We start from the raw sequence: 20,396 nt of genomic DNA on the forward strand, positions 1-20,396 counted from the left end.
CATCCCACCAGACCTTTTCCTCCACCCAGCTTGTGTTGCAAAGAACAAAATGCTTTCTAGTTACCAGTTTCCTCCATTTCTCAGTTGCTTTTTCTGTGTAATCCCAGGTGATCTACAGTGATTCTGTCTTTGTGGCTCTTACTGACTCAGTGACACTTCAGGCTCCTAAAAATTTGAGCCCAACATCTTGATGGAAATATTTTTTGTTGTGGTGGTTTCTTTCTTTTCTAATGTATTTAGTGTACTGCTGAGCCAGGCAGACATGAAATTCCTTCTTGGAGTATGTTTATATAAGACATATGCAAGGTGCCATATGGCAAAACCCCAGCTTTCATTCCCTGCACATCCTTGTGTTTCAAATGTTTGGGAGAGCCCAAACCCCTGTGGAGTCTTTGCATGGTCTGCTGGCTAGAACTTCCATGGCAAAGAGAGACTAAATGGGCTAAGTAAAATATGGGGGAGTGGAGATCTGGGAGTTTAAAAGTTCAGGGCTTAGTAAGTAAATGGGAAAGCAGTAACCCACATGCAGTTCATCGTAGGCACGCTCTGGCTTTTAGGGAATTAAATGACTTAGAGGACAGAAGAAAAGGAATAGATTTTCTCATTCTCTGCATGTATGGAAAGATCCTGATTCCCAGTGCAATCACACAATCAATTACGAAAGCGTCTCTACAAGGAGAACAACTCAAGTACCTCATCACAAAATGTGTGAACTTCTGTCTTGAAAGACTTGCTGGATTTCTTTCAGCCCACAGGCTCTGCCTAATGACAGGGTGCTGTGAAAACCCCGGTGTGTCCTTTTAGAGCAGCAAAAAAGACAAACCAAGGGGGCCAAGGGCAGGTAAACAGTGTATAGTTGTCTTAAAGCTTACACCAAAAGCACAATGGCATTTATTTGGAATGCCTACCAGAAATTCAGAGAATTAAACCTATTCCAGACTTGGTCTTCTGAAAAAAAAAAAACAAAAAAAGAAAAAAAAAAAAAAAACCACATCAAATTTCATTATATTGAGCTTATATTCTCCAAGTGCCCATTAGGAGGGTTTGGGGATTTCTTTTTAATTAAAATAATGTTTGTTGAGCTTAAATTTTTCCTAAAACATTTATTTTTTTATGTATTTTCCCCCATTACTAAAATCCAAGTAGTGAGGAAAGATAACGGACCACAAGAAAGGCCAGATGTGCAGAGAACAATATTTTTCAAATTGCCTGGCAACAGGAAAAGGGTGATTCCAAGCTGAAGAGACTTTGTAACAATGAATGTAATGACAAGACCTGTGTTTCATCCAGTTATGAAAGGTTTTGTCCTAATTATTACAAAAGAGGCCAATGGTCATTTTCAGTCTGCTCTTACCTCTGTTTGGGTGTATAATTTAAAGGTCTGAGATCCTAACAGAAGCCAAGAATGTCAAGTTTCAAACCTGCTTGTAGGGAAAGACTCCTTTTGATAGTAGACAGTGTATTTCTCTATTTTTTTTTTTGAGAATCTATTCACTATTGGCTAAAACAGTTCTGTCCTTACACACCTAGAGTCTAACATCAGCTGAAGCTGTGAAGTCACTGGAACTTAAGCTCATGGCACGTGTTTTCCTGAATCTTGTCTGTACTTGCTAAGTTGAAAAAGTGTTGTGCAGGTCTCAGATGGAAATCTAAACTATGTAACATTGCAGCAATGAAAGATGTAGTAGATTATTGTGTTCTTTGCTGCCTTTAAAATACCGTGATAAAGTCAAATATGGGAGCCAAATCTATCCACATGCTTGAAAGTGAAAAGGTTACAGATCTATAAACTACTGAACTGTTTTCAAATTGTGTTAAGCTGGACTGATACAAAATTAACCATGTTGCTTTATTCGGTAGTGCCGCCCATCCACATTCACTCTCCTAAAATACTGTGTGCAGTCTGCAAAAATAAATTCCCCAGAACAGACATATAATGCAATCCAAATAACTAGTTTTAAAAATAAATTGAACATGAAATAACAAATATGGATGTAGCCAACACTCAGGGTCCAGAATTTACTAGAAAGACACACATGGCTTGTATTTATCTTCCATGAGTTTTCAAGATTGATACTCGACAAATTATTTCTCTATCTGGGTTGTTTTAGTTTACAAGGGTTTCCTGAGCCCTTCTGTCTTCACTCATACATCAATGTGAAAGTAAAGGAATAAGTATTTCGGTTGTAGGATTTTATTGCGTGGTTCATAAAAACTTGGAGAAAAGAGACCCTTCTTTTTTATTTTAATCTTATTCGGTGCTATTGGTTTTAATCCTAATATTTTATATATTGTTGTCATCTGTATCTGTTTGGAAATAGGCAGAGGATCTGCCACTCAAACTCCAGTGTAGGACAATTTTGTTTTTCACTTGACTCTCACTATGTAGTATGGTCTGCTCCATGGTGAAGAATGTTTTGGCTCTCACTGTGTTTTTATTAAGGTAGTGTACAAGCATTATAAATCAATGAAGACATGTCTCTATCAGCTGTATGAAACAGACCTTCAAATGTGAACAGGTTGTAACTGATACAGAGATCCAGGGTGAACCTGGGGTGTGGTGTGAGCTGCTTTGTTCCTCTTTGACATAGGAACTCTTGAATACAGCAGTGAAAATTTAGTGCTGCTACTGTTAACCATTCCAGTCCTCAGGGAAGGCAAGCAGCAACAAAAGAGACTCAGAGTGCAGAACTTTCCTCTGTGAAGGAATGAAAAGCCCAGATGTCTAGAGCTTTGTTGTGTATGAGGTGGTGCAAATGATTGTGAAGAAACTGGCCAAGAAAAAATCTGAGCATTCCATCTTTTTGGATCTGAAAGTCCTTGTTTAGGATGTCTTGTTCCAGGATCTAACTGAAAATACCTGGATAAATACTGAAAAACCTGAAAATACTTAGGTAAAGTCTGCTAAGGCTGTAATGGCATTTGTGGCTGATCACTCCAGCTACTTCTAAAATGTTTTTCCTTCTCTTGTGTCCATAATAGAAAAATTTAGACCTCAAACTCATATCCCTGCTAAAAGTGGTTCACTGAAACAAAGAAGAAGCTATATTTTTCCACAAGGCATAGAAAATCTGTCTCCACAGTCACACAGTCGGGCCTGCCTTGTAAGGGGTGTAAGAACAACTCTAGTATCTACTTCCCATCCTTTGCTTTCTTTTCCTTTGCTACTTTTCTGCCCCTAAGGCTTGGGGTCACAGGATTAAGACAATTCCTCCCATTCACCATAGAGAATGGCATGACAAGCATACAAAACTTTGGCAAAGTGTTGATTTTGTTGTTATTGTTGAAAATGTCAAAATGGCCTATTTCATGAATCACTTTGAAGATGCTGTGTTTTGAAGCACTCAGTTCGTTCATTAGAGCTTTCATTCAGCAGTGCAGTGCTGTGCATCTCTCTGCATGGGTTTGAATTACTGGCTGTGTAGGAGGTGTGGCAAACGTTCAGGGCTGTGGATTATTCAGGACTCGTTGTATGGAATGACCTGCTGAGTGTGGGTATGGCACCTTCTCTCCCATAGCTTTGCTGTGTTGGCAGCTTTTGAGTTAATAATTTCCTCTCAGTGGAGGGATGTGGTGGCCTCTTCCATCGTGGATGGTTTTCACTTGTTTGAGAAAATCTGGTACTGTTTGGTCTTTCACTCGTCTCACATGACTCATCCAGCTGCCAGTAATGGCGTTCCATTTCTCAGTGTTGTCGTGGTAAATTTTGGACATCGCATCCAAACAAAACCAAGAATGGCAATTTTTTTTTTTTTAACAAGAAGTAATTAAAGAGAATAAGCAGTAAGAAAAAAAAAAGGCAAATGACCTAGTTTGGTCTTTGCCGCAAAACCCACAACTCTCTGGGGATATCTAGTATGTTAGGCAAATATTTCAAATCTGTCTCTATTTCGAATGTGAGTCATTTCAATTAGACATCTTTCAGTTATTTGTTCATTGGTCTTAATTAGGTAAACTCCAAAGCACTGCAACATGCGTTTATTGTTGAATAATTACCCTTTTGGTAAGTTTTCTTGTTCTTATCTTCTTAGCCTTAATAACTAATTTTGTCACTAAGGGTGCAGCCTTCCTGAATGGTAAACAAGGTGTTCCCTAGGGAAGAAAAAGAGTTATTGCCCTTTAGTAGGGATGTTTGAAATGTTGAAATTGTTGGACAGGTTTAGTTTTGTGTAAGGAAATGTTCTGTTTTGTACTAGGAGAATTAAGAAACTAAGAAACTAGGGCTGGCCTACAGGTCCTGACCAGCCAGAGCTGCTCTTTCCGAGGTGTGTAGCCTCATCACAGTCCATGGGACCAATTGTCACGTGACTTAATCTGGCATAAATCAAGAAAAAACTCCCCCAAAGTCAGTTACCCCAAAATGAAAGAAGCGAGATATCCAAAATTGAACTCACTTGATTACTCATATGGAAGGAATTGCCTGATTGCAGCCTTAGCACACTACTGTATCAGCTCCTTCTGTTCCCTTGTGAACACTTAAATGTGAAGATATAAATCAAAACTGCAGGACACAAAAAGACAAAAGTTACCTTGATGGATTCCACTTCCATGAGATCCTTCTGGAAACCATTCTGCTTTTATTAGATTTACTCTCTGTAAATTAGGATTAGTTTTTTTATATGGATTTATGGAATGGCTATGGTATAGTGCAAGCAGGGTGAGCCCTCTGGTCGAAGGCAAGGGAGTGTGTGCTCTTTTCATCTGTTACTGGTAAGTTACAGAATGTAGGTTAAAGGCCCCTCGATACCAGTGAAAGAAGAGATCTGGTTCCAGACATGGAAAGTGCTTAAATCTTATGTGTGCCAGCCAGTGATATTAATATTGTATAGAACAGCCAGTTGTCAAAGGGCCAGATTCTGTTCTCAGTTAAAGTGGTGTAAAGTGGATTTTTTCCCTTTTTTTCAGAGGTAATGAATTCGCTTTCACATGTGCTTGGACACTTGAACACTTGGGTTGTCTGTGTTTGGAGATAATCTCACAGTTCTTTTTTTAGTTGCTTTGGGGGAAAAAACCCACGAGCTGCTGGTGTTGTTCCTTGTCCATCGTTGTTCCAGCTCACATGTGGTGAGCACATTTCAGAGGCTTTGGTGCAAGTGCAACTTCACTCAGGGCACTGTTGTGCAAGAAATTTTTAGCTCATACTAATTAATCTGTAAGGTACTTTGTGAAGGCAAATGGATTGGCTGAAACGCAGAATTTCATGGATTTAGCATAAGCGTTCTGTTCCTTTGCAGGGAGCGAATGTTTTCTCTGATTTGACAGCTACAAGAGAAGATAATTATTTTTGACAGCACAGGGATAGTGTTCATGTTATTCTAGGAAATCTCTGTCTTCACACAAACAGGTATCAGTGTGTGCTACAGTTGGTATTGCTGAGCTTTGGTGGAAGCTTCAAGTTTCTATGTTTTGATAATATGATAAAATTGGTAAAGTACATATTTAGAAAGCCCTAATGAATTTCAGACTTGTGTCATTTGGGGAATGAAAGAAAGTGTTTTATTACAAGTCCGGTATAAATCTTAAACACTTAAAAAGGATCTATAGTATTTTGGAGGGAAGATACATCTTGACTGTATTCCAGGTAATTCTGCTGTTGGAAAGGGAGGAACTGTGAATTGGGTATTGTAATATGATTGATTTACCATCTTCTCTTGGTGGTGTGGCCTTTAAAAACTTATTCACAGTGTTCAACAGTGTATTTAGATACCCTTCAAATGTGATTCATCTACTCCAGCTAACAGTCAGAAATCCTGCTAAGGTAGGTATTGACCCTGAAGTGAGTTAAATTATGATGTGATAAAGCCAGAAGAGGAATGGAATAAAGCCTGATGGAGTTGTAGACTCCAGATGATATAATGATAATTTATGTCATGGTTACAAGTAGGCCAGAACTGATAGTCAGAAAGACCCACTATAAGCTGAAAGGCATCCAAAGTGATCTTAAACACCTCAGTCCAAACCCACTGAATACAACTGACTGTGCAGGCCAGAAGATGCTTCATTTCTGTACGATGAGAAATAAACAACCCCGGATCCAAATTCCTTGGCTATTAATTTTTGTTTCCTTGTGAATCCTTTCATTTCCACTGCCTTGTTGTAAAAATGAGAATTTTGCAAGCCAGTCCAAAATGAGTTTACAAAGTTGTCAGTGGAGAGAGTTCTTAGTCAAAACCTTATCTTTCTTTTACTTACTTTTTTGACAGTGAACGGTGGCTACAGTCACTGTAATTTGATCTCTGAGAAGAAGAACATGATGGACATGGAGATGACGAGTAGCTCGGTGCCTGTGTGCAGGCAAGGTCTGTTCCTGCACACGGGGAACTCCCTGGTGCGAGACCACGCGCTGTCCCGGGAGAGGCTGCTGCACGTGGGCCAGCTCAACTTGGCGCACTCGGATCTCAGGTACCGCTCCGGGTTTTACCAGCTCATGCCTTGGCTCCACCCCAATGCCACGGTGTCACCAAATTACTGCCTGGGAGGCAGGGATGATACTTACACCCGACCCAGCATCCCCCACACAGTGATTTGGCATGCCACCATCAAACCTACAGGAAGCCAGTGCCGCTTCTATTTCTACAGCATTTCCCTTAATGAAGTATTTGCAGAGTTCCCATACAGCCACATCCTTGATTTTTGCTTTTAAGGCCATAATGTGAAAATTTGGTCTCTGGTTTTGATATATACACTGTAGTTGGATATGCTATGAACAGAATCTCTATTTAAACATTTGCTATAAATTAATTATATGAAAACACAGAACTCCATTATTTTTTGTTGTTGTTACAAATTTAACATTACCAGATTTTAAACAAGTACCCTAAACAGAAATCCATTGTGAATAGAAACCTGCTACAAATTAAAATCTATCCATCTATTTTAATTATGCTGCTTTTTGGCAGTGGATGTAATAGGAATAATCTTGACCTTTTTGAAGAGCTGTAGAAAAGAAAAGCCTCAATTAAGTTGCAGCCTTTATCTTAGGTACTTGGAATATTTGGCACTCCGTGGATGGACCTATCAGGCTCTGAAATTTCCATAGTCATAGGAAGGGGAAATATGGCCTACAGCTTCATCTTGAAAATCCGACTGTTCCTGATTTTATTATACATATTCATGCCTTGCTTCCCCTTTACAATTTACTAGTGGGTTAAAAACATCTGTGTTTTCAGGAGAAAGAGGCACGGTAATGTGGCAAGCAAGTGGAAAGGCTTTTTTACATGTTTATTTGCTTGTTTGTTTGAAAAGGATAAATAATATCCATGCCACAACACAATGATCCCCTATTGCCACAAGGATTTGTGGATGTCTTTGCAGCTGGATGTAAATCTGCTCCCTCCTGGTTTCTTTATGGCTCAGTGTGGGACTGGCAGTTACCAACCTTTTTTTTTTTTTTTTCATTCTGTCAGTGAGGACAATTATAAAACAAAGATAATTAGGGCAGGAGCAAACAAAAGGAGGAAGAGAATACTCTGCTTAGATCTTTTTGAACCTTTTTGTAAATTTTATAATGAGGAAATGACAGATGCCTTCATACCTGGCATCACTGTACCCATCCTCAGAAATATGAACCCTTTCCAGCCTCCATTTGGAAGAGGATTCCCAGAACAACATAAAGGATTGTTGACTGCATAACATGAGAAAGTAGCAGGTGATGGGCCTGACTCCCTCCCTCTGCTTTGTGGCATGGTCTAAAGCCTTGAGACTCTGCTGCCTCTCAGTTTGGGAATGTTTGGAGAATATCCTGAAGGACATTACAGATTGTTTTGTATCCCACTGGTCATGCTCTGCTTGTCTGTCCACCTGGCTAACAGTGCATTTGTGTGCATGGGATTTGCAAGATGAAGCCAGTGGCCAGCTCTGCTCTGTGGTCCTCACAGACACAGTGTCTCCTTATATCACATGCTTTTCATGGGACACATGGCACAGGGCCAAAACCTTGGCATTTGAGAGAAGGTGGACAGCATTTCAGACCATTTCTTTTCATGTTGTTTGTGATGCTGAAGATTCTTGACAAGCAAGTAACAGAAAACAAGGTCCTTCCCTGAAGGACTGAAAGCAGGAGAATGAAGTCACTCAGAAGTCACTGAGCTGTGAGTGATGCTCAGGAGAGGAGTGAAGTCAGGGGGAGCCAAGGGTGCTCTGTGCCTCCCCAGATCTCAGCTTTCATCAGAAAATGGATGAGAGAATTAGGGCTGCAATTGTCAGATATTGGAGCACATGGACATCAGGGCAAACTCTCTTTGCCTGTTCTGGCCAGCTCTAATGATGAGCACAGAAATAAAGGGAGACATAAATTCAAACAGTATCGCTGGGCAGAACTTTGAGCCACTTTGAATTTCTAGGGAAAAGCCAAACAAACCAGGGAGCACCTCCCCTAGCAATCAAAAATCTTATTTTAGCATTTGGGGTTTTGATTGTCTTTGTCCTTTTTTCTCTTAAATGCACTGGAACTTGCTATCTCCTTCAGCTTCTCCCTGAAATTGTTTTCCCTCGGAAACTGTATTCTAGGGATGACTGCCTTAGTCCAAGAATCATGATCCCTTTTCTTCCTGGCCCCTTTTCCCCACTCAGTGAATAACTTTTAAGCTGTGCAGCATAATTGCTGCTGCATTCTATCTGTGGATGCAATGTGTGTGGGACTGGAAGAGTCCCAATACCTTCCTCACCACAACTGGAGGCAGCACACAGCTAATGTTGGCCTTTTGTCAAATAATCCATTATCAGCTACGGCAAACCCGCCCACACTGCGCTCAGTGCTCGGCGTGTAAAACCCAGGGAGGACATCAGAGCACTCGGATAGTGTTGCACGGGGTCCCTGGATGTGCAGCAGAACAATCCCCTCCAGCTTTTTAAAACTGTCAGTTATCACCGGGTGCACATTTCCAGTGGCAGTTGAAGGCATGTATGTTTTGTAAATAATCCGGAGATTTCAGATACAGTCATCTTTTCCTCTGAGGGCAGTTGGGAACTGCAGTGCCTCTGGCGTGGTGCTACTGGCCTCGTGCTCTGGCTCCAATTACCACGTAAGGGAGTCTCTTAGGAAACACTGCCTCAGTATCCTCTGAGAGGCTGCTGTTACTCTTCAAAGGCCTTACACTCAGCTTTCATGAGCTTCAGAGGCAGTTCTGTTCCCTTAGACTGTCCATCCCTGGTGTGTGGATGCTCCCTCTGAAGGGAGGTTTGTGGGGTATCTTCTTCTGCTGACCCCACTGTCTTTCCAGCATTGCTTATCTGGAAGCCCCCGCAGAGCTGCTCATGCTGATCCGTGTGTCCATGGTGCTCGTTGCACTGCCCTGCTCTCCTTTGTCCTTCTCATCTTACCTGTTTATATCATATGCATTTTTATTTATATTTGGATACTGTCCAGAGGTTGTGAAATCCTTACAGCCAGCACAGCCTGTGGGTACCAGGCCTGGAATCTGCTCTGTGGCTGTAAGAACAAGATGCCAGGGACAAAGAGTCAGTGGGTACAAGGGGAGCCACCCTGCAAGCTGGGTGCCAGACCCCTTGTGTCACTCCTGCATTGGTTTTGTTTCTGTGCCCCTTCTCCCTTCCACCCCCAGCCAGGACAGGGAGAAATGAGCAGGGCTTTCCCTAGAATAGGGATGGCAAAGTTCTGCCAGGAATACAGGAATTTTGTATCAATGCACCTTGACATCGGGTACCCCAGCACTCAAACATCAGGAAATTGAAGAAATGTCAGATTTCTCCCAGCAGAATTAACTAACATGGGATGTATAGTGTATGTAAATGTACAGTGCTACAGAGAAAACTGCAGATCCTGGAGAGGACTTGGTTCTGATCTGCACAAAAGCAGCCCGTGCTTATCATTTTGTAGGCAGAGAATGGATAAGACTCATCTGTGGCAATGGGAAGCAGGACTTTAGTGCCCTCATCTCATTTGCTTTTGAAGTAAGGCATTCCAGCTTGCCTTGTGGTTCAAAACTCTCTTTTGTGTGTCACAGAATCTGCACTGCAATATCATATGAGTACAGTCTTGACTCTGACTAAGATCCTCTGCTGGAAAGGTCACTGTTCCCGAGGATTTTGGAAACCTAGTATTTCTCAGGACAGGGATGTTTGTGTCCATCCTGCAGGTACACTGCACTGACTCCACCTTAATCAAAAACCAAACTTCTCTCATGGATTTCTGGCAAGATGGGAGCTTTACATAAAGCTTAATAATACAACACAAATTATCACAGGCTGAAATGTAAGGCTTGGGTTAGCTTTATATGATGTAGGAAATGTGTTGAGTTTACTTTAGCCTGAGGCTTTGGGACCACTAAACTGTGATACAAACTGAATTATTTAGAAGAGATTTTGTACAGCAGAAACCAAGTAATAGGAAATGCTGTGCCTGGCATGGCATGCTGTAAAGCCTTTCTCAGAATGAGTTTAAAACGCCACTCCTTCACTGAGCAAACAGAGCAGGGTTTCCCAAACATGTGCAATAAAAGTATACTTATGCCACATATTTTACAGACATATGGTTCTGTACATGTTAAAAAATAATGTATGAATGCTGTTTGGTTTGGTTTTTTAAAATATAAATTTGCCATCTGCAGAAGCAGGTGCTTTACGTTTATCCAGAGACCAACTGTGCAAACCTAAAGGGAGAAATTATAAACAATGGTTTATGGAAACCTCTACAATTTTTTAATGTACTGTTTTAAACTTTCTGGTGGAAAACGAATTATCTGATTTTTCTGTATCAGTGAATGGTGGGGAATTTAACATCTCTCATAATCTTAAAGGGGTTTTTACATTAAGCCCTATTGGAACTTAGAAACCCGTCAGTAGTGAATGCAGTGTTCCCAGTGGTGTGCCTCGGATAGGTGCCAATTTTTGACAGCCTTAATTTCATGGGAGGGAAGTATTTTTGAAGCTTTTGATTGTTGTTATTTTTTTCCATCCCTTTTAGTTCTTTTGAGAGCTATTACTAAGGAAGTTTTCAAAGTTATCCCAGCTTCCCATCTTAATATTATTGATGGATTAATGGAAATAATAGTGATAAAATCATCTAAAGTATAAAATAAATGCAGTTTATTCAGCAGCTTCATAGTTTAGTTTATAAATGTCCAAAATACTTTTAAGCACATGTGTTTCATGCTTTAAAATGTGTCAGACCTGCCTTAGCTGTGGTGTCACACACAGGCTGCCAAATGGCTGGGTTTTCTTCAGCTTTTGTGCTGCTAGCATCATAAAAGCATAAAATTCATTTAAGTGGAACATGTCAGCTTAAGAGCCATGGGGCACTTCTCTGGAGGGTTTATTAGCTCAGGTACAGCTTTCCTGCTCACAGATGTACTGTTTCCTCTCCTTGGTCTGGCACGATGAAGCCATAGGTTAAACCCTTCCATGCTTTAGGGATATGTAAGGAACACCCTCTGCTCCTAAGAAAAAGCACACAGTTGGATCATCCACAGTAAATGTTTATAGCTGAGATAAAATGTTTTATTTTAAGCCATAAACCAGTTGCTAACTGCTTGGAAGAAAACGTTAGGAGGAAATGTTTCTTAATGCAGTGCTTTTCTGAAAAGTCTTTTGTGGAGTTCCTCAGAGTTCTGCTTCCTCAATGAATGGATTCAACACACATGAAAAATGATGAAAAATCACTTCTGCAAAACAGAACTGTGATTTACAGTCCCATGCACTCTTTATTATGAAAAATGGAGATGGGAGTACATAGGCTGCCATTTTAAATTTACTGGCTGTGAACTTTTTATTTTGTGGAAGTAAATGCTCAGCTGTTCTCTCATTGATTCTGGAGTGCTGGTTGAAAGCAAGCAGTTCTTTTGCTGTATTCCTTTTTTCTTCAGTGATCTGGCTCCTTTTCTAATTTAGCAAAGGAAAGCATGTCTCTAACATGTAAGCAAAGCTCAGCTAGACTTTTTTGTGTCAACAAGAATGCCAAGGCATTTTCCCAGTGTGCTCTGAGGAAAATGACAATATTTGAATAATTCAAAAATGCCCAAAGTTCTCAAACTTCATTCTCAGCTATTGTTTTGCCCAATCTATTATGCACTGAAAGCCTCGATTGTGATTGATGAGCTGCCTGTAGCAGTGAAGGCTCTCTGTTCCGTGTGTAACCCAGTGTGTCAGATTAATCCCGTGTAAAACGATGCTGTCTTTACACAGGTTGGAGAGGAAACATTGCAGGTTTTTTGGTGTAATTGCTGCATTAGACGGGCAACATCAGCATAGAGCAAATGCTTCCATTCTGCAGGCTTAACAAGTGTTGTGTCTTGTGCAAAAATCATAAACCCTGTGGTGGTTAGCGATGCTTAATGAAAACTGTATTGCAGGTCACCCAGGTTTCAAGACTCAGTAGATTCTGCTGCTCCATGCCTGAATGGAAGTCACTCGGCTCAGCACATTAAACAAGAATGCCCCAGTGATTATAAGGTTCTGTCTGAGGCTTCCACACATAGGAGGATTACAGAGGGGATGGAGCTGAGAGCCTCCAGTAGTCTGCATCCTGAACTAGACCTAATGAATAATAGCTTTACAAATTCACTTTCATCCTACTTGTTTAATAATGAACACGGCTCCTCCCTGGGTCCTTTGTCACTTGGCACCCCTCAGCACTCGGCCAGGCTACAAACAAGCAACCTGAAGAAGAGATGCATCTCTGTCGTGCCGTCTTCAGCCGAAGGAATCGATATTACAGCGATCATCCGCACGTCACAGACGTCACTGGTCACCTGTGTGAATGGACTGCGAGCTAACTCAGCTGGCATTTCCTCTCATCCTGTGGAGATCAGTCATCACAGTGCTCAAAAATCCTCTCAGCCCCAGTCTTGCTCTCAGCCTGGAAACCCTTGCAGTATTCCCTCCCCTCCAGCATGTCTTGTACCTCTTTCCACTGAATGTGACAGAGGTGACTGTGAGCAGATACAAATGCAGCAAGTCGAGGAGAATGGCAGCCTCAGCCTTATGATGAATGGCACGAGCCTTCCTCACCAGAACTCCTCGCACGGCACCCAGAAGGTGAGTTTCTTAAAACAAGAACCGGCTGACGATTATTCCTCCACTGCTGATCTTTTTCGCCATCACCAGGGGCTGCCTCCCCCTTACCACCTCCACCAGCAGCTCAGCCAGACCCCAGGGACGTTGCCTCACCTCAACACCTCCATGTCTCCCAAGTCCCTGCAGCCCAGCGACGGCGATGAGCAGGACCTCAGCGGTGGCAAGCAGGTCTGTCAGTGGATTGACTGCAGTGCCACTTATGACCAACAAGACGAACTGGTCAGACACATAGAAAAGACTCACATTGACCAGAGGAAAGGAGAGGACTTCACTTGCTTCTGGGCAGGCTGTGTCCGCCGCTATAAACCCTTCAATGCTCGTTACAAACTGCTGATTCATATGAGGGTTCACTCTGGAGAAAAACCAAACAAGTGCATGGTAAGTCTGGATTATATTTGTTTGAATAGAAACATAGCTGCTATTCTGTCTTTCTCGCTCTCTCTTCGATCTTATTCCAATATAATTGTTGTGCTTTCATGTAACTTAGTCTGTAGCAGGCTAAAGGGGAATCGGAGAAAACCTTAATCTAGAAGGAAATGATTGAGTAAGAAATACTGTAGTTCTTGGAAAAGGGATTGGGTTTCCTTATATGAGAGCTTAACTTTTAATACAGCGCTTTGTTTTTTTAATATTCATTAAACCACTAATAAAGTGATGATCAAAGCACGCAGCCGTCATTTAACGTAAAACAAAGTCACTGAGCCTCGGGTGACATTTTTAATCAAGAAACATAAAACACATCTAATGAAATTCTTTTCATTCCTTCAGCTGAACAATAACCCATAGAGTTGTAAGTGCAAAAGCTTCAAATGTAGTTTGGACAAAAGAAAGAAACTTTTTAAAGGATTTTAAACAGTTAAAAGACTAAAAAGAATACATTTAATTACATTTTCAAAGGTTGTTAGGGGCTTTTTTAATTTGCAAAACAGAGCTTTAAAAATAAGTAAAAACCATTGTTCTCCTCTGATCAAGAAGATGTAAACAACAGCAGTGTTCCAAAAAGAGGATCTTGGGAATAACACCATCTCTGCATCTGCCCACCATGATGACAATATGGCCAAACTAAAATAAAAGTTAATGACTTCCATTAAGCTTTCCACATGTTTGAAACAACAATGATATAAGACCCTGACTGAAACAGATGAAGCAAAACAAGTTTGACATAAGCTTCCAAATTGGGCCATGAAATTTGGAAAGTCGCTTTTGTAACAGCCACACGCGTGTGCACGCATGCACACGCACAAAAAAGTGCAGACAAAGGGAATGGTTATGGCAGCAGGTTGGGGTTCCTGATAGGCAGCATTTTCAGCTATATGTCTATTTTATTGTTTTGATCGGAGCATGATGCAATGGAAAATGCTTGTAAGGATGTTAGATCATGACAGACTTTTCCATGGTAAGCTGTAGCTTTCTGTGGAGGAATAGGAAAGAATGTTTGTAGAAAAAGCTTTCAGGCCTGTGATGGTTATGGAAGGGAGAAGGAAGAAAACAAGAGTATTCAAAATGTGTTGTAGAGAAAAATTTTCTCTGTGAGTGATTGTCCTGATTATCTTTTTACTTCCATTGGATAAGTGAAAAGCATTATCTTAATGTCTGCACTGTTTAGTGGCTATTCCCTTAGATAATACTGGAAACATACTTAGAGAACACCATACTTGGAGTGCACATACTTAGAGAATACCATCAAATTGTCCAAGATAAAATGGAAACACTCTAAGACTTACATGTTTCTTTTTGCTTTGAAAGCAAGAACTGAGTGGTTCTATTCTGGAAGTAGCTCAATGACGTTTTCTAAATGTACAAATGAATTTAGCTTCCCCTGAATAGATCTCTTTTAGTTATAAATTATTAAAGGGTAATGCAAGTTTGCTTCTTTCCAAACAAAAGTGTAGGTAAGTAAATTGAAAGCATACTTAAAACATGAAGCCCTGATTAGTTTCCTGTGGTGCTGAAAGATCAGTAGACTCTGTGGATAAGGGAACCTGTCTCTTTTCCTGAAAAATGCCTATTTAACAGGTATTGTATGGCAGATTTCTAATGTTACATTCCCATTCCTACAGAAAACTTGGTAAACCAGAGAAATGCTGTAATATCTTGGTAAATGCTAAAAATGTCATACTTTCAATTAATGTCATCTGCAGTAAAGTGCCAGCTTTTGATAACACATCAGGGTTTTGTGGATAGGTTGGAAAAACCTCTGCATCTGATATGGCAGACAGCCTTTATGTCATATTTATATAGCCTTGGCATGTAGTCATATAAAGATCTCTTTTACTGGAGCAGATATTGTAGTTGTTCCCATACATGGAACAGCCCAATCAGGACTGGGAGCTCCACTTTGCTCCACTTGGAGTTAACTCTTCTCTTCCCAGAGTAAGAGCCATCCACTGTCCACAGAGGTGTCGTGTGTTGAATGTTGCAGTCAGGAATTCTGCAGGGAGGGAAGTGGATCCAAGAGAATACACAGAAACCATGTCTTCTTTGCAAATTTAGTTTTTCTACTCTGAGAAGAGCTTGATCTAGCAGGGGCAGGATCCAAAGCTGCAGCACAGCTCGTTGAAGTTACTAATATCAAGTGGGGATTATTTGCCCAGTGAATTCCATTCCACATGGAACAGGGGTTGCTGTGCAGTGTCGTGTTGTGCAGTGATGTCACCTCATTTTAAATGATGGCTTTTCTTTTGATGTGGTAATAATTGTGCTGTTATTCCCTCAAATTAAGAAGGCAATTCATTCTGTCTGTAGAGGTCTGAGATTTCGTTTTGTTTTTGCTGTAGTTCTGTTAAAGCAACTTTGCATCTCTTGTATTTGTGGTGGAGATATTCTTTTGCTGTTCACAATTAGCCATTGTACTTTCTTTTTAAGCCCTCGATTTCTCTCTTGCCTGTAAGATTACTGCCTGACTAGGTACTGCACTGCTCAGGAGAAGCTAACAGTGAACAGCACCCCGCCTTCATACATAAAAGTACTTTTCCATGTAAAATTATTAATTTCTTATGACAGGCTTTGCTACTATGTACTGTAATAGACAAAGGAATTTTGGAATTCAAGCTACTTGAGAACAGGAAATACATGAGACATTTTGATTGAAAAGTAAATGGTTCACTAAAACTGCAGTTAATCCTTTTATTATCTTTCCAACAGCAGTTTCCACAATACTTTCATGAGGTAAGCCTCCTTCAGTCCAACTGTAACACTCTCATCGTTGCAGCTGGTTTGAATTTAGTGATCCTGCTTCTTTCTTTGCTACAGACAGGCGACAGGCAGAACGGGATCTGGTGTGGAGCACTGCTGATGTTTTGGGTCCATATTCTGCTCACTGTGTTCCATTGCCAGAGCTGGTACTATGAGTATTCTGTTTTCATATTTTGTTAAATATTCTAATTAAGTGGTGCCTTCTCATCATTGTGTCCTTCAGTTTGGTTTTTCCTTGGGCTCTGCAAGTAGTCTAAAGGAAACTACCTAATCTCTTTGCAATATCCTGTTATGTTTCATACTTAACTCATGTTATTTTAGTTTTATTAAATTTGGGGTTCATCTGCATTATAATCAAAAATATATCCAACAAAAATAATGATGCAATGCCTTTAAGACTTTAACTTCTGAAGATTAATTTCATGCTTTTTTAGATTTGATGTCCCAGACAATTGGAATTTTGATTGTCTGAGACAGCAAAAATTAGCAAGCTTAAATGGTTTTTATTTTAAAAAAAGGAAGAGAAAAAGTTTCTCATAGCTGCATCTTTTGCTGCCTTTCAGTTCTTCGAATACTTTGGTGAGTAGAAGCATGCTGATCTCCAGATACTGCATCCTTGGTTTAAGCCTCTGCTTGCAAATGTAAATACAGAGCTGCTCATTTAGTTGTCTAGAATTGTTTGATTTGGACAAATCTGTACTTGGCTTATTAGTTTACCCTCTTGTGCTCTTGTGGCTTCATAACGAGTAGAAAATATGTTCCCATCACTGCATTCATGTGAGCTCAGGGGCCTCCCCAGACAGGATCGAGGTAAATGATTTATCTTCATGCAGTTGCTACAGGTGTAATTAGTGTTCATAGAAATTGGCTATCATAATGTATGTGACATCCCTGAAAGGAGCTGGACAGGGATAACATTTATGGTTAATGTCTTTAGTTTTTGTATTTCAAGGAAACAAATGCCTCCTCTGTGTGTTCTAGACCTGTTTCTCTGTGTTTGCCTAGAGAGTTAAGACTTTGAAGCAGAATCTTTTTTTCATGTATATATTCAGCATACTCAGCTTGGGAGGAATCTGAATGGGATTATTTGGGTGCTGTATTGTACACAGTGAAATTCAGCACCTGTGCTGTTTGTAGTCAGTTCTTTTGAGTCCCTAAGGCTGAGACACCATAGGTACTGCATTAAACATGGGGAAATTGAGACAGAGAAGATAAGTAACTTGCCTAAGGGTGTCTTTAGGCAATTCCAGCATTCCAGGGCAGATCTTCCGTTCCAATCACCATTTCACACAAACTAACAATTTGCAATTTACTGGTGAAACAGATTTTTGTACAGATTGCACAAAAGATTGGGCTCTGGCTGAACTTCCTGTTAATTTTTCACTGCAGGTCTCTGACGCAGGTGGTTTGACATGATGTGAGTGTGTGAGAGCTTTCATCAGAAGGCTTGGCTGCATCTGTAACAGTTCACGGGCAGCATCCTGGTTATTGGGAATACAGGAGAATGCCTGTGGAGCAGATTAGTATTATTGCTTCTGTTTCTGAGGAAACCAGTGTGGCATCTCTGCTCTCAGTAGATGGCGAGTCTGATGCCGTCTGCAGTCCATGGGGAGTGCGTGTCCAGCAATGCAGGGAGGGAAATGAGATCTCTACAGGGCTACAGCTACAGAGGAGTCTCAGGGACAGCCCTACATCTGTGGGGAAAATGGGTCTGCATGCAGCAGCTTATCCGCTTGTGAGTTACTTCACCTAAACAATGAGTTTCCGAGGGAATGTTGTGGAAGTCTGGAAAGTGTTTTCAGCTTTTGGAGTGGAGGGTGTCATGCGCCAATGCCAAAGAAGTGCTTTAAAAGAACAACAGTATTATTGGGCTCACTTTCTTTCCTTTGAAGTCAGTAGTAGGAAACATCCATTCTATCAAAGCTGCCTCACCAGAGATCTTTCTTTTTATTAAGTCTCTGATGGCATTTCCCGATACTGTCAAGGAACGTCAGCATTCAAAACACTCTGATTAGTGGAGTAGACAGCAATTCAGTGGTTTTGTGGAACACAATGTTTGTTTGTTTACAAAGCCCACTGCAGATTCCAGGGCAGTACAAATGGGTTTAAGCTTGCCCCAGCACTGGAGGGCAGGCCAGCAACAGGCTTTAGGCTTGGCTCTCTCTCAGCTCATGCCCAGCCAGCTGGTGAATTTGAACTCGTGTCTGCCCACAGGAAAGCTCCACAGTAACAGATCTTGCAGAGCAAAAGCAGCAGAAATTCACTGGGCCCAGATTCCATTTTGAATGGGATTGTGTTCCAGAGCAGCAGGACAGAACTGCAAATGAGGACAGTGCAATGGCCCCGCACTGCCCTTGGAGGCTTGAGACCTTGCCTTGAGCTGGGCTGCAGAGTGGGGAACTGCCAGGGTTTTCCTGAAAGAATATCAGCCTCCCAGTTTGGTCCTGGGATTGTTGGGCTTGTGTGATGTGCATCTGCTTTATCAGGCTGATAGAAGAATGAGACAGGATGCTGGACCTGGTGGAATTGTGCTCTGAGCAAGCTGGACTGGCTGCCTTTTCTCTTGCTTTCCAGCAGTCTGATATGGGTTAGGTCTGGCTGACTTACTGCCGGGGTTCTTTTTGCGTAAATCTAAATAAATTAAAATGAAGTAAATTCCAAGTCTTGCTGCCAGAATCCAGAATGGCTTTCAAGTTCACTTGTCTGCCTTAAAAATGTTATGCAGGATGCTGAAGAGATCTGAGAAATGGAATATGGTAGTTAGAGGTATAGCATGAAACTTCCATGGAGGAGGCTTTCAGATACATGCTTTTATTATCCTATGAGAACGTTTAATTCCACAAGGTTTAATTTAATTTAATTTAATTTAATTTAATTAATTTGGGACCTGTTTAAAACATACTAATCCTGAAGATTTCCTGATACATTTGTGCAGATCTGGTGACTGTGTGTAGGTATTGCTGCTGAGTGTGTTAAATAAGAAACAGAGTGGGGTATTAACAGTACTATCACCACATCACAGTGAGCGCTCCCCCCGTGAAACTCCCTGCCATAGGATATAGTAATTAATTACCACTATTATGGTTCTCCCAGTGTTGGATAATTTCCACTAACAATACTTGGTATCTGCTGAAGGTAAGGTGATAGGCAGATAGTGGTTTAGGGAACAGATAGCCTTGTGACAAAAGCATGGATATTCATTTCCATCCTCCATGATAGGCATTTTATTAAGTATTCCACCAGTTTTTTCAAACCAGCAGTAGGATCACAGTAGAGCTTTGAGAAAAAACCATTAGTGGATCAGGGTTGCCTTCATTGAGAAGAAGTGATGGGGGACAGTGAACAGGACTAGAGGATTTTGTTACTATTGACATTTTATAGACAATGTGCTATTTTGGAAATGTTTCAGTATTTCAACCCATCATTTTTTACTTTCTGTTTCAGGATGAATAAGGTTTAAACAAAGACACTTCTTTTTGTTGTTGTTTAAAAGCTTTTCCCATTTGATTTATTCAGTGTTTTTATTTTGTTAGCAGAGTCCCCAAACAATTATATTTCAGCTCATCCTGGACTGATTTATCTTCTCTTCATTCTTCAGTGTTCTGATTTGGCTACTGAAACACATATTTTTCACCACACTTCCAACTGTGACCTGATTTGAGTACAAGGAAAATGATCCATTTGCCTGCAAAGCCACAAATATTTGTCAGAATACTAAACACTGAGCTTTTGACAAATACCTGACAATGCTCTGATTGAAAGACAACATCTTCAAGTAGAGAACAGTTTAGTATTAAAAGTGGTTCTCTCCAGGGACTGTGCTGCTGGCACCCTTGTGGCACACAGGATGGGCTCTTGTACCAGAGCTCCTCCACGCCAAGCAAAGTCATTCATGCTCTTTGTCAGATAATATGGGCTGAAGTATGCCCAGCTTCAAAAAGTGAAATTTATTAGTTGTGACCTGCCCTGTCTGGCTGCCAGACAAACTTCTAGGCATGTCTCCCAGGTCTTTTTTGGAAGATTTCTTCTAGGCTCCTTTCCCTTCCCTTTGCCTAGTTTGCATACAAAAATGACATCTCGATACCATGTTTTTATCTTTATCCTCTTGTCCCATAAGACTCAGCGAGTAGTGATTCTTTCTCATATTAGGACGCTCACAATTATTTCCA

At 40.9% G+C, this 20,396-nt stretch overlaps 1 protein-coding gene across 4 annotated transcripts in view; it reads left to right on the forward strand.

Moving 5' to 3' along the window:
* GLIS1 (GLIS family zinc finger 1) overlaps window positions 1-20,396 on the forward strand; it is a 180,097-nt gene that overhangs the window by 76,139 nt on the left and 83,562 nt on the right. For all 4 annotated transcript variants that reach the window (XM_038144217.1, XM_038144215.1, XM_038144218.1 and 1 more), the window contains 2 exons: window positions 6,204-6,402; window positions 12,309-13,410. In XM_038144217.1, coding sequence (XP_038000145.1) covers window positions 6,204-6,402; window positions 12,309-13,410 — 1,301 coding nt within the window. The remainder of the gene's footprint in view (window positions 1-6,203; window positions 6,403-12,308; window positions 13,411-20,396) is intronic.

Source organism: Motacilla alba, chromosome 8, assembly GCF_015832195.1.
Source record: "Motacilla alba alba isolate MOTALB_02 chromosome 8, Motacilla_alba_V1.0_pri, whole genome shotgun sequence".
In the NCBI taxonomy this organism is placed as follows: domain Eukaryota; kingdom Metazoa; phylum Chordata; class Aves; order Passeriformes; family Motacillidae; genus Motacilla; species Motacilla alba.